At 35.8% G+C, this 15,161-nt stretch overlaps 1 protein-coding gene across 1 annotated transcript in view; it reads right to left on the reverse strand.

Moving 5' to 3' along the window:
• STXBP3 (syntaxin binding protein 3) overlaps positions 1-15,161 on the reverse strand; it is a 56,801-nt gene that overhangs the window by 35,935 nt on the left and 5,705 nt on the right. Inside the window, exons 2-4 of the mRNA XM_019457699.2 lie at positions 7,429-7,478; positions 6,765-6,846; positions 2,205-2,281 (exon numbers count right to left, since the gene is read on the reverse strand). Coding sequence (XP_019313244.1) covers positions 2,205-2,281; positions 6,765-6,846; positions 7,429-7,478 — 209 coding nt within the window. The remainder of the gene's footprint in view (positions 1-2,204; positions 2,282-6,764; positions 6,847-7,428; positions 7,479-15,161) is intronic.

Here is a 15,161-nt window from a genome sequence, read left to right on the forward strand (position 1 = left end):
TGAGAAGATCCAGGAACGATCCAGTGACTGGGAAGCTGAAGCCACACAGACCATTAGAAGATAACAAATCAAGGAACTGAAAAGCCAATAAGCATACTGGAAATGTTATCTACCTGGATGATGAAAGCATTGTGACTGTAACTGGGAAAGTGCTGAAGAGAGTGACAGTGAGCTAGGAGTAAAATTGTTAAGGGATAATGAAAGACCGAGAGGTTGGTAGACGACAGCAAGGAGAGGAATGGCAGGTAATAAAGTCTGGTAGTTCTTGCATGCCTCAGTGCTGGTAATTTTAAAGATACAATGATCTAAAAGCAAAAATGAGGAATACAGAATGTAATGATCTCTCCTCCATCTGTTCCTTTTTCTCCTGGAACTTTAGAACTATTTCTGTTAGACCTCATAGATCAATCCAGCAATCTCTTATCTTTCACCCATGATTTCCATGACTTTGGGGTTTTTTTTTGTTTTTTGGGTTTTTTTGCTTTGAGATATTCCATTTTAACTCGGCTATTAATTCAAATTTCAATAGTGATTATCCTCTTCTGCAATTAACCATTTAATGGAGAAATCACACACTTTTGAACTTCAGGAAGTTTTTTATATGCTGTACTAGACTCTTCTTATGTGTTATCATTTTTCTGTTCAGTTCATCATCCTTCTCTCTAAGCAGCTATATTTTATATTTTCTTCATTCTTACTGAACTTCCTCTTTCTGGCAGCTTGGCTCACTTAGATGTGTTGATGCTTTCCTTTGTTAACTCACTGAAGGTTTAGGTTTGTTGCTGGAGAATCCTAAATACAGGCAGTTCTACAAGAGGGGAAGGCAAAAAGATTTCTCCTTCTCTGGGCTGTAGGTATATAAGCAGACAAACCACCAGGGCTTTGCTTTTTCACCAAATGACCTTTCCCCTGGGGTTCAGAGATCTCGTACAGCTAAACTCTTCAGAAATCTGTCATTTTATGACTTTGGCTAGGAACACTCTCATGCTGGTGTCTAAGGTGCTTACCCAGCTACTAAGGAAGGAAGTCTCTCACTAGGCTTCTCCACTACTACCCAATAAGCTCAAGCCCTCGCTGGTACCCATAGGGCTATGGGGCCCAATAGGTAATTGATTCAGGACAGAAAGAGAAACTGGAGTTGGTTATAGTAGAAAAAAGAGTCACATTCAGGTACTATTTTCTCTGAGCCCTTTGCTCCTTTACTGAATATACAATTTTGTATCCTGCTTCTGTCACTTAACATTAAAAATGAACATTTACCTAAATCATTAAAATTTCCTAGAAATCTCATTTTCAATGGACACACAGTCTTTTCTACTATTAATCTATTAATGATAAGAATTAGCATTAAGATATAAAATGTCATTAAAACCCACCAGCAGCCAGCATATAGAAACTAAATAGTGAATATCTGTTTTTTTTCCTGCTGTCTGCTAGAATCAAAAGAAATGAAACTGCAATTGCCAACTTAACATTCTGGATGAATGTAACAGCCAAAGAATGTGTTAGAAAATCCATTCTCAAATATTGTACAGAATAAAGGAATCTGACATGGCACCTGGGTAGCACAACTGAGCCCTGCGTCGGGCTCTGTGCTGACATCCCAGAGCCTGGAGCCTGCTTTGGATCCTGTGTCTCCCTCTCTCTATGCCCCTTCCCCACTCACACTGTGTCTCAAAAATAAATAAACATTAAAAAAAAAATTAGAATAAAGGAATCTGATATTTACTTGGCTCTAAAAGTTTGGCATTAATATGCATTCAATCACAGATTATAAACTAATTCCTTTGACGTAAAAGATATATTTACATATATATGCATGCATATATGTGTATATACACACATGTATGCTACAGGAAGTAACTACGATAAAGGATTAATCCAAGACTATTTCTTTTATGTACATTTCTATCCTCCAAAAATATGGTTGCATAGGAATAGCATGAGTAACAAACTACTCAAACTTCATCATTTTAATACAATTAAATTCTGCTTTCAGATATGAGGGGAGAATTCTTTCATTTATACATTCTCATTAAGAGTGCAAATGAAACAATTTTCTAACACAGAAAAACTTTCCTAAGCAAACTAGTTTATGGCACTATTTTTCTAATAAAGTATGTTTTATTGCTTTGAATTGCCTATGAGAAAATGATGTCAATGATAAATGAGGAAGATACTTTTTAAAGATTCAAAATACTCACCTTTGATGTTGGAGAGATAAAATAAAGAGCTTTCATTTGTCTGACAGGTTCTCGATTCCTATAAATATTCTCCACAACTAATAAAAAAAAAAAGTCCATTTTATATAACCAAGTATTTATACACTTGAAACAATTTTAAAATAAAACTATACTTATTTATAATAGGGAAACACATTAACATATCCTGGGTTTAACATTTTTTTGGCCTCCCTTTGATAAATTAAAAAATCCCAAAATTGTATCTTCCCTAAACCTAAATTCTGGGCTAAGTAATCATCATAAGAAAAAAGGATGAAACAGCTATTTCATAGTTACATCTACCAGTGTAAGCAATCAACATGCCATGAAGCAAGAAAATGCATTAAAAATTAAAATTTGTATTTCTTTTTAAAAATATTCTAATGTAATAGCAAATATAATACCAGATATCAGGCTAAGTCCTTAACATTACTTATCTGTTAAACTTTCTAATAATTATTATATAACAAACTGGTAAAATAAGTATTTTACAAATTAGGAAACTGAGACTTAAAGAAGTTAGGTAACTTGAAAGCTAGAAAGTAGAACAGGTAGGATTCTAACCCAGATCTGTCTGACTCCAGAACCCAAGTTTTTAACTGCTATAATATTCTTTAAATACACTGCCAATTAACTCTTACTCTTTTAAAACTACGCAATATTTTTAAAGTATTTTTAACAATGAAATATCGCCATAATTTACTGTTATATTTTTATTATTGAAATTAAGAAGTTCATAAAATTAACAAATATAAAACAAAGTGAATTTAAAACTAGTAAACTCTAGGGGTGACTGGGTGGCTCAGTAAGCATCCAACTCTGTTTCGGCTCAGGTCAGGATCTCACAGTTTCAGGAGTTTGAGCCCTGCATCGGGCCAGGCCCTGTGCTGACAGTGTGGAGGCTGCTTGGGATTCTCTCTCTCCCTCTCTCAGACCCTCCCACGCTTGCATTTGCCCTGTCTCTCCCTCTCAAAAAAATAAACTTAAAAAAACCCCAAAACATTAAAAACGAACAAAAACCACAAAAAACTAGTAAACTCTAAATTGTCAAATTAACTATTAAAGCTATATTTTAAAAAAATTAAGCATTATTCTACAAATCAAGAGAACCACTTTTCAAGACTAATGCTGGCAAAAGCCCTGGAAACAATTAAAAAGATTAACCTGATAGGCAAGGAAGGCTACTGTTGAACTTCTCTGGTAAATATGGTGATTCACCTTCTCATTCTTACATTTATATTAGTAAAGTATAGACTTATCACAGCTTCTATTAGACAGGATATCAAATAAGGTTTCCAAGGAAATATTTAATTTTAATCTCCATTCCCAACTATTGTAATTTCACCTTTAAAAGATTAAAGTTAAATCTGTGCAAACTTACTTTTATTACTTAATACTCAAAATCAAGTGCCTTATAGTCATCTTACGCATACATACTATTATGCTTGGTGAGTAATGTACATGTTAAAATGTTAAAATATTGTGCTATGATTTATTAGAACACAGACTTTGAAAATAATCTGAAATGTCTGGTTATTAATAGCAGAAAGTGCCACTTCTTCAATTCCCTGAAAAATGGATACATACTAATAAGTGATTTAACAAAAAGGTTTTTACAGGATGCCTGAATGGCTGTTAAATATTAATCTAAAACCTCACAATAGCCCAACAAGATCAAGATACTCATTGCCATTTTACAGATGTGAAAATTGAGATTCAGAAGTTAAATAAGTCAGGGGCATCTGGGTGGCTAAGTCGGTTGAGTGTCTGTTCATTTCAGCTCAGGACATGATCTCGCCGTTCTTGTGTCCTAGCCCTGAGTTGAGCTCTGTGCTGATGGTGTGGAGCCTGCTTGGGATACTCGCTCTCCCTTTCTCTCTGCCCCTCTCCCACTCATGCTCTCCTCTCTCTCTCTCAAAATAAATAAACATTAAGGAAAAAAACAACTCTGGAAAGTCCTAAAGAAACCTGTTTATGGGCACCTGGGTGGCTCAGTTAGTTGAGTGTCCAACTTTGGCTCAGGTCATGATCTCACGGTTTGGAGTTTGAGCCCCACGTCAGGCTCTGTGCTGAAAGCTCAGAGTCTGGAGCCTGCTTCGGATTCTGTGTCTCCCTCTCTCTCTGCCCCTTCCCTGCTCTGTCTCTCTCTCAAAAATAAATAAACATTAAAAAAAAAAAAAGAAAAGAAACCTGTTTAGCTTTGTCTAATGCTATATCCCAACTTACTTGGCAATAGAATTTTTTCCTTGAAGAGTATCTATCAACACCAAACACACAGTAATAAACAATGGTTACAAAAATGAAATAAAACCTCCTTACAGTGCAAAATGGTTCTGTAGCTTCATTATATTTTCATAAATATTATCAAATGGTTCTAGGGGCACCTGGGTGGCTCAGTTGGTTAAGTGTCCAACTTTAGCTTGGGTCATGATGTTGCAGTTCTTGATTTCGTGCCCCGTGTTGGGTTCTGTGCTGACAGCTCAGAGCCTGGAGTCTGCTTCCGATTCTGTGTCTCCCTCTCTCTCTCTCTGCCCCTCCCCTGTTTGCATTCTGTCTCTGTCTCTCAAAAATAAACAAACATTTAGAAAAAAAACCTTAAAAAAATGGTTCTCACTTTAGTTGCTAATTAGAATGGCCTCTGGAACTTAAAAAACTTCATGGCCTGGGGCGCCTGTGGGTGGCTCAGTCGTTTGAGCATCCAATTTCAGTTCAGGTCATGATCTCACAGCTCGTGAGTTTGAGCCCCGCATCGGGCTCTGTGCTGACAGCTCAGAGCCTGGAGCCTGCTTCCAATTCTGTCTCTCTGCCCCTAACCCACTCGCATTCTGTCTCTGTCTCTCTCAAAAAAAATAAATAAACATTAAAAAAAACCAACTTCGTGGCTTAATCAATACTATATTTGTCCAGTGTCAGAAAAATCAAGGCTTCAATCTTTTAATGTCTAATTGAGAGTTTTTCCATTGAAAAGGCCATAAAGACCAGGAAGACAAGCTGAATATATGATCAATAATAAAGTATCATATAGCAAAGATTTTATATATAAGTATCAAAATAATTATTACAAAATTTTTTAGATAATCCTCCCTTTGTATACACTGCTCAGGTTTTCTTGAAGATACTGGTGTAGTTTGGTTTTTTTTTTTAGATTTATTTATTTATTTTGAGAGTGACAGAGACATCTGGGGGAGACAGAGAGAATCCCAAGCAGGCTCCAAGCTGCCAGCTGCGGAGCCCAATGTGGGGCTCGAACCCACAAACTATGAGATCATGACCTGAGCCAAAAATCAAGAGTCAGTCACTTAACCAACTGAGCCACCCAGGCACCCCAAGTGTACTTTTGAACCTCACAAGTAGCAGTGACAAGGCAGTACACATACTACACTAAATTCCAAAATATAAAAGAATTGTATTCGACTTTGAGTCTTAGTTTCCTCATTACAAGTGGGGGTATTTAAAATCTCTTTAAAGGGTTGTCATGAAGATCAAATGTAAATAAATGAGTGAAAGGATGAGGAATTTAAGGATAATGGTAAGATTATAAATGTTATAAAATATTGGTATCATCCCCCAAAGAGATTAAAATCTCATTAACAATTCTGCCCTAATGAAAGATTATGGCAGTATGGTTTTATTCATAATGTTATTCTAAAGCGGATTAAAAACAATTTTTTTTAATGTTTTATTTATTTTTGAGAGAGACAGAGACAGAATGCAAGTGGGTTAGGGGCAGAGAGAGAGAGGGAGACACAGAATCCAAAGCAGGCTCCAGGCTCCGAGCTGTCAGCACAGAGCCCGACGCAGGGCCTGAACTCACAAGCTGTGAGATCATGACCTGAGCTGAAGTTGGACGCTCAACCGACTGAGCCATCCAGGCGCCCCATAAAGCTGATTTAAACTTGTAATTAACTGCTTCATTTCTAGGTAATAAAGAAAAACTTACAAAGTCAGTATTATACACTTGTAAATATGTACAAAAATTGATTTTATAACATAAATCTTACTATCTACTTAAAAGCAATACATGAAAACCACCAACATTAGTAAAAACACTGAGGTAAACATAGTGTCAGCATATATAATCCTTATCAAATATGCAAGAATAAAAATTTAAGTAACAAACTCAACAAGGCAATTGACTTACTCTTGGTCAGAGGCACTGATTTATAATCAAAGCTTAAGAGGGGCGCCTGGGTGGCTCAGTCGGTTAGGCATCCAAATTCAGCTCAGGTCATGATCTCACAGTCTGTGAGTTCGAGCCCCATGTCAGGCTCTGTGCTGACAGCTCAGAGCCTGGACCCTGCTTCAGATTCTGTGTCTCCCTCTCTTTCTGCCCCTCCCCCAATCAAATCTTAAGAAAAAACTTCCAGGGGTTATTCTGAAGATTCACAGAGAAATGTCCAGTGTTATTATTATGGCTAGGGTTATAAAAATAATGAAATATAACCCCATCAAAAACACAATGACTAACTAAAATTTATTATTACTTCAAACTTTCCTAATCACAATAAAAAAGTTTTTATGATGAGTATTGGTAACACTTACCAGTTATACCCTCTGCTAGAAGATCTGTCATTTTGCAACACGATGCCAAAAGCTTAGTGGTAAATTCATCTAAAAGCATTATCTTAAAATGAATATATATTAAGAAATAGTGTAAGTACCTGATTGCCAAGAATTCACAATAGACACAATTTAATCCATTAAACTTACTCAAACATAAACCTTTTATAACATAAAATGAAAATATTAGGACAGTAAACAAAATTATCAATTCACCTCTTAACTTGTATGACCTAGAGATTTATTTTCTCAATATACATACATATAATATTATACATAAGCAAATAGAAACATTTCCATTTTGAAGCAGAAAACTTGTTCATTTTAAATGTATCTTGTGTTTAACATCAAATTTCTTACAATTATAAAATGTCACTTACAAAATAATAATTGTTCCAGGTGCTGTTCTTATTTTCCATGGATTAATTAATTTAATCTTTACAACTATGCTATGAGGTAAGACTATCCCTATTTTAGAGACAAATAACAGAGAGGTCAAGCAATTTGCCTAAGAAGCCACAGCTATCAAGTGGTGAAGCTATGATGTGAATGCAGTCAGTATGGTTCCAGACTCTACACTCTTACAGAAGTATAATAAGGACAATAGATTGATGTCCTCAATTAAAGGGCAAAATATGCATTCTACCTTCCATTCGCCTTCTTTCTTGCAGTCATCAAACACTGTTGCTTTTATCTCTGCCAAAAAAAAAACAAACAAAACACAAAAAACACAATTATTTACAAATTTAAATCAACAATTAGAAACATAATAACTACTGAAAGAACAAAAAGATTGGGGAAGTACCCAATTTGAAAATCTGTTAACTTACATAAAAAGTATATATACCTGTTAATCTCTAAGTAAAAATTCAGTTCTCTTTAATACCTAACCTATATTTAAACTGCAATATATTTTTAAATTTTTGAGAATTAAAGTATTATAGGGGCAGCCGGGTGGCTCAGTAGGTTAAGCGTCCAACTTCGGCTCAGGTCATGATTTCACAGTTCTTGGGTTCGAGCCCTGAGTCAGGCTCTGTGCTGACAGCTCGGAACCTGGATCCTGCTTCAGGTTCTGTGTCTCCCTCTCTCTCTGCCCCTTCCCTGTTCCTGCTCTGTCTCTCCTGCTCTCAAAAATAAATAACAAACATTAAAAAAAAAAAAAAAAGTTAAGGGATGCCTGGGTGGCTCAGTCGGTTAAGCATCTGACTTTGGCTCAGGTCATGATCTCATGGCTTGTGAGTTCGAGCCCCGTGTTGGGCTCTGCGCTGACAGCTCGGAGCCTGGAGCCTGCTTCAGATTCTGTGTCTCCCTCCCTCTCTCTCTGCCCCTTCCCCACTCACACTGTCTCTTTCTCTCTCTCTCAAAAATAAACATTAAAAACATATTTTTAAAAAAGTTTAAAAAAAAGTACTATAAAAGATTAATATAAGTATATAAATATATCTGGAAAATATTTCCGAAACTATTATCTGATTTGCTTTTTCCTATTCTACTTAAACCCCAAGTAAACAAGATGAAAACAAAAAAACTCATAGGAAAATCCCTAACTAGCCCATTGCTAAATTATATCTGACAATCAAAATTGGGTAAGCACTTTTCTTCCTGGTTTACTGCATTACAATTTTCAACAATTTATATTACAACATTAGGATACAGATATTCAGTCTTGATTTATAATCAATAAATATTAACATGTTCCTTGTAATGATTTTTAAAATTAACCTAAACATATTTTTTAAATTAGTTCACTGATAAACAAAAATTTTTTTCTGATGTATTAAATAACACACATAGGCAATCAACACAAATATCTGTTGTTCTACCTCATAATAAGACAATTCCTCACAAAGTTTTACTAATTTTCAATCTTGAAAACTGATATGTAGTATGTAACAAATAAAATATAATTAAAATGTAAATTACAGTAACTTCTAATTTCATTAATTCCTGGTAATGAGATGTTTATATAATTCATTTAAACTTTCCTACTTCTTGGGTAGGCCTGGCTGGCTCAGTCAAAACATGCGACTCTTGATCTCAGGGTTGTAAGTTTGAGCCCCAGGGAGAGTATAGAGATTACTTAAATAAGTAAATAAACTTAAAAAAAAATAATAAAAAAATTAAAAGATAAACTTTTCTACTTCTTAATTTAATACCTAAACTTTAATTGTTTTAAGGTAATGCTTGTGGAAATATACCATCAATTTTTGGCATCACATTAAATGACATGTTCAAGCAGAGGGTATATTTAATAAGGATTACTAATACTCATCATAAGAGGTGTGATCTGGAAGGTTTTATTTGATTGGCAAGGCTTGAAAGTGTTAAGAAATACTAGTTAAGGTGCTTATATGTGTTTGTTAGGAAGATTGTAGCTTTTTTAAATGTTTATTATTTATTTTTGAGAGAGAGAAAGAGAGACTACATGCGCACACAAGTGCACACGAGTGGGGGAGGGGCAGAGAGAGAGGGAGACAGAATCCAAAGCAAGCTCCAGGCTGTCAGCACAGAACCTGATGCAGGGCTCAAACTCAGGAATTGTGAGATCATGACCTGAGACAAAGTCAGACATTCAACTGACTAAGTCACCCAGGCGCCCCTGCCAGGAAGATTATAATTTTAAATGAGAATTACAGCAAAAGCCTAAAGTGTTTAATATTTGGGAACTTAAACCCAAAGCATTGGTTTCTTCTACTCTATAGGCAGAGATAAAGGATTTTCTCAGGCAGAGTTCAGACACTAAAATACTATGCCACTTCCCTTTCTAAGCTTGCTTTATTTCTGTATACCTCAAACAAGCTGAAAATCAAAGAAATAAATGCTCATGGAATTTATGATGGAGCAGATTGAAGAGTTCCCTAGGAAGAACTCATCTCATTATAGTCTTTAAACCCTCAGAAACTGCACTGATGTATATGGTAAAAACTCATCACATGTTGCCATTAAGCACTTAAAGTACGGCTAGCCTGAACTGAGATGTCCTGTAAGTATAAAATACACACCAGATTTCAAAGACCTAGTACAAAAAAAAGGAATAGAAAATATCATTAATTTTCTATATTTACATGTTTAAATGAGAATATTTTAGAAATTTATTATTAGGGGCACCTGGTTGGCTCAGCTGGTTAAGCATCTGACTCTTGATATCAGCTCAGGTTGTGATCTTGTGGTCATGAGATTGAGCCCCGCATGAGCCTCCACACTGAGTGCTTGGGATTCTCTCTCTCTGCCCCCTCCCCCCAAATAAATATTTTGAAAAATTTATTATTAAAATTATCTTCATCCGTTTCTCTCTCTTTTTTAATGTGGCTACTAGAAACTTTTAAATTATATATGTGGCTTGCATTATATTTCTACTGGATAGTGCTGCCTTGGAATATGAAGATACCTAGACAGTGTTAGTGTTAGCATCTTAACAACAAAGCATAGGGGCACCTGGATGGCTCAATCACTTGGGCATCCAACTCTTAAAATAGGCTCAAGTCATGATCTCACAATTCCTGGGATGGAGCCCCATGCTCTCAGTATGGAGACTGCTTGGGATTCTCTCAAAAATAAACAAACTTCAAAAAAAACCAATAAATGATAAACAACCAGTTTTGTGGACTAGAAATTAGGTGCATCCAAAAAAAGTAATATGGTCAAAGGTAAGGTATGTTTGGAGGGGAGTCAAAGGAAATCACATCAACTAATATGACAACTTTTTAAAAAAGTATTTCCTCCAAATACTAATGAAAATTATTTGACCTTACATCCATTTCTCTAGCACCCCAAATATGGATATATTTGATTCAATTCTCTTACTCTCTGCTTGCTCTAGTCTCTTTCTCAGAAACCATATTTGTCCTTAAAAGTTTCGTCTATTAGATCTAGCCTTCAATTTTTCCCAACATTACTGAGATACAACTGACACATAACACAACTTCAAAATATATAATGTGTTGATCTGATACACATACTGCAACATAATTACCACCGTAATGTTAGTTAACAGATAATTACCATTCTTTTAGTAATTTTGGGAGGTGAGAACATTTAAGATCTACCTTAGCAACTTTCCAAGTATATAGCACAGTAGTACTGCTACCTGTAATCACAGTACTGTTCATTAGATCTCCAGAACTTACTCCTCTACCAACTGAAGTCTGTACTCTTGGACCAGCTTCTCCTCATTCCCCCTAACCCCCATCAGTCTTCAATTTTTTGCAAATCTAACTCTCCATCATTCAATTATACAGTACAGGTTTAAGCACCTACCTGCCTCAAATTGAGATTATAGTTCCCTAAAAACTGCTTTAGACTTCTCTAAGAGTTTTAGTGACATTTTCTTAGTCATAGTCTTTGGATAGTTCCTCCATCTCCCATATCCAATAATCATGCAGTGTTGATTGTTCTTTCTGGTGACTGCCACAGTCCTCAGCATTGCCTTGGTTCTCATCATCTCTCACTCAACTACTATAATAGCCTCCTATCCGGATTTCCTGCTTTTAATTTTTTTTAAGTTTATTTAATTTTGAGAGAGAGAGAGAGAGAGAGAGAGAGAGAGAGAGAGAGGGAGGGAGACACAGAGAAGGAGCCCATGAGCAGGGTAGGGACAGAGAGGGAGAGAAGGAGAGGGGGAGAGAGAGAGAGATAGAAATTGAGAATCCCAAGCAGGCTCCACACTGTCAGTGCAGAGCCCAATGCAGGGCTCAAACTCATGAACTGCGAGATCATGACCTGAGCCAAAATCAAGAGTCAGATGCTTAACCAACTGAGCCACTCAGGTGCCCCTGGATTTCCTGCTTTCTACCTCCAATCCTTTTGCCTGTTCAATCCATTTTCCACATTGCTGTCAGTGATCTTCCTCAAGCACAAATTTCTTAATCAATGCCCACCTAAATTCCCTCAAATGCTCACTCTTGCCTCAGAATAAAATCTAGATTTTACTATTCAACCTCCTGTACCAAGTGGCCTCTGCCTACTAAGTTGATCTTCCACCAGTCCAAATGATATCCAAATAATTATCTATTAATACCAACTACTCTCTTTGCTCATCCTGTTTCTCCTAAATGCAAAAGGAAATGTGTTTAAAACTAATGCCAAAGATGGGACGCCGGGGTGGCTCAGTAAGTTGGGCGTCCGACTTCGGCTCAGGTCATGATCTCACAGCTCGTGAGTTCGAGCCCCGCATAGGGCTCTGTGCTGACAGCTCAGAGCCTGGAGCCTGCCTGGGATTCTGTGTCTCCCTCTCTCTCTCTCCCCCTCCTCCGCTCATGCTCTCTCTCTGTCTCAAAAATAAACAAACATTACAAAAAAACCCCAAAAAACTAATGCCAAAGAGGAAATGAAAACATGGAAGGGAAAAATGAGAACAGAGCTAACCAAGTTTTGTGCAGGATCAGCAATGCAGAAAGTATACTTGCACAACTATCTTAAACCACAGAGAAAGTGTTAATAAACATGGTAACATTGTAAGAGAAACTGATTTGTCTGGAAAATAGTAAATCATCTGTAAATAACAGTTTTTTAGGAAACAAAAATGCCTAGCAACGTTTAAATCATAAATTAGGAAATAAGAGGGGAAAAAAATACTAGCACTAAAGACAATCTCAACAGGGACCTGGAAAAGGTACCCTTTTCTCTTTATCTGGTCTTCCTTATCTAAATCCAGATGTCAAATTCAGCTCCCTTTTCTGTAATTTATACCTATGTATCTCCATCTGCTTTCTAGATACCTCAACTTGCACTTACACTCACTGTATTTTAAACCTAAACTATTTTTTCTCTCCAAAACTGTTCCTTCTCTTTCCCTTTATCAATAAAGATACTACTACCTAGACTCCTAGACCTGAATCCAAGTCTAGGATGACTCTCCCCCAGCTTAAATCCTATTTAATCTTTCTCCAGAACTGCTCTCATACTCTCAGCCATCTTCTACCTCCTTTGCCACATTTTGGCCTTCGTCCTTGGACCAACACCATAACAGTACCAGTCTCTGCCACCCACTCCAATTTATCACCCAAGTGCACCCCTGCTTCTAACATCTGAGTTTTTTCTAATAATCAAATTATTACAACAATGATAATCAACATATATACACTACTCTATCACTTGCTTTTTTCAATAAATATACATCATGGATACCCTTTATACAGCATATAAACATATAGATTTAAATAATTCTTTTTAATAGCTACATAATATTTCTTAGTGCAGGCACACCATTATTTATTCAACTATTCTCCTCTATGAGAGGCAGTCATCCTGTTTCCGTTTTTGCCACTATAATGTTGCAGTGAAGATCTTTATACATATATCTTTATTATCAGTACTTTTATTTCTTCATTTTAGAGAGAGAGAGCGCGGGGAGGGGCAGAGGAAGGAGAGGGGGAGAGGGAGAATCCCAAACAGGTTCCATGCACAGCGTTGGTCAGTGTAGAGCCCAACTTGGGGCTCGATCCTATGACCCTGGGATTATGACCTGAGCTGAAATCTAGTCTCAAACAACTGAGCCACCCAAGTGCCCAGACTTTTATTTCTGAAGCAAAGGTTCCCATAAGTGGGAATGCTGGCATCAAAAGATGTGTCTGTCGTGTTACTATACATTGCCAAATGCTTTGTCAAAAGTTTTTAACAATTCACATTCCCACCAGCAAACTTCCCAACGATAGCATGCCAGTCTGATGGGTTAAAAAGAGGAACTGGTCTTTATTTGCATTTCCACTCAAAAAACAATCAACTGAATGTCCTAATCTGCAAGTCACCTGTTCACATCCTATATTTTTCTATTGTGTCATTATCTTCTCTTTATCAATGCGCAGATACTCTCTACAGATTGACCCTTTCTCTTCTATGTGTGGTCAATATTTTCTTTGAATCTAGAGTTTAGCTCTTGATTTTTTTGTTAATGGTGTCTTCTACCATATAGGAATTTATAATTTTTATTTAACAAATTTTTTATGGGATTTGGGTTATCAATTTTTTTAAAAGTGTAACCCATGTTACTCTATATTTTCTCCCCATTTTATTGTTTTATTTTACATTTTAGATCTTTATACATATGGAATTCATTTTAACTTGCTAAAGTTGGATTAAGATCATGCCTAAGTAAATAAATAAGGAGCAAAGAATCATGCTAAGTAGATGTCAGAACAAATACCTTAAGACAAAAATTTGTAAAATGTTATTAAACAATGAAAACCTAATATTAAATATTTATGACCTAAACAAAACAACCATGGCATAAAAGAAAACCATGGCATAAGTGAAAACTATCAGGAATCTAAGTGGAAATAAAGAAAATATAACAAAATGAAGATCTAAAAAATGGAATCATGAAGAATTCAAGTTGAAAAAGACTTAGAGAACATGTAGTTCAAACTCTTCATTGTTTAGGCTAGGAAAGTGAAGTACAATCTGGAGTGGAAATCAAGTCTTCCAACTATTAGTCCAATGAGGAGAAATAATAAACCAGCTTTTATAAGTAATGCATAATGAAAAATCAAAAAGCCAAAAATCAAAAGCAGACTTGTAGGCTACAAAGAGTTTACATTCTCAGAAAACCAAAATATATTATTAAATTCCTAATTATGATTCCAACAGATTCTGCAGGCCTGTGGCCCAAGTTATTTAGTGAGCAGGTAAGAATCTTTATAAAGGTAAAGCCAGAGGCCTGGGGCAAAGACAAATGCAATACTCATTATTAGTCAGCTTAATAAAAACAAATTGAATTGTGCATGAAAAAGACCACTTAGGGCTATCAAGGTACACTAAAAATTGTATGAAAAAATAAAAATAAATAAAAATAAAAATAAAAATTGTATTAAAGTAGAACATATGAAAACTGAGAACTAATAGAAGACCTACTAAAATGTATACAAAGACAAACATTAAAGAGCTAATATTTCTTGGTAGGGGGTTAGTAAATTCTGTATTTACTTCTGTAATGAAAATAACAATGTAAGGTTTAGAGGGTTTCTCTCATGAACATAAAAGTGTAAAATAAAAAGCCACTGTTAGAAAATTATTCATAATGACAGTATGAGTCAGAAGAGTAGTTACTCTGGAGGAGAGGGTAGGATTCAGACTATTAGACTATTTACACTATTTTAGACTATCTAAAAATTTAGGATTTTTAGACGAGAGGGAAGGATTATGGAGTACTTGAAAACGTTCTGTAACTTGGTCTAGGTGGTAGTTAACATGGATAAAAATTCATCCAGCTGTACAGTTAGCAGTAGTGCATTTTACCATTACACTAAATGAAATCTTAGAGTCATTTCCCTTCAAAACAGAAACAAGAAAATGACTTCCTTTCAGCACTGCTGAAACAGTGCTGGTAGTGACTGATATTTGAAAGAAAAAAAAAAAAAACCTTTCCTTTTTACTGGTTCCCCA

The sequence above is a fragment of the Panthera pardus genome, unplaced genomic scaffold, assembly GCF_024362965.1.
Source record: "Panthera pardus isolate Hobbes unplaced genomic scaffold, ASM2436296v1 HiC_scaffold_11, whole genome shotgun sequence".
In the NCBI taxonomy this organism is placed as follows: Eukaryota; Metazoa; Chordata; class Mammalia; order Carnivora; family Felidae; genus Panthera; species Panthera pardus.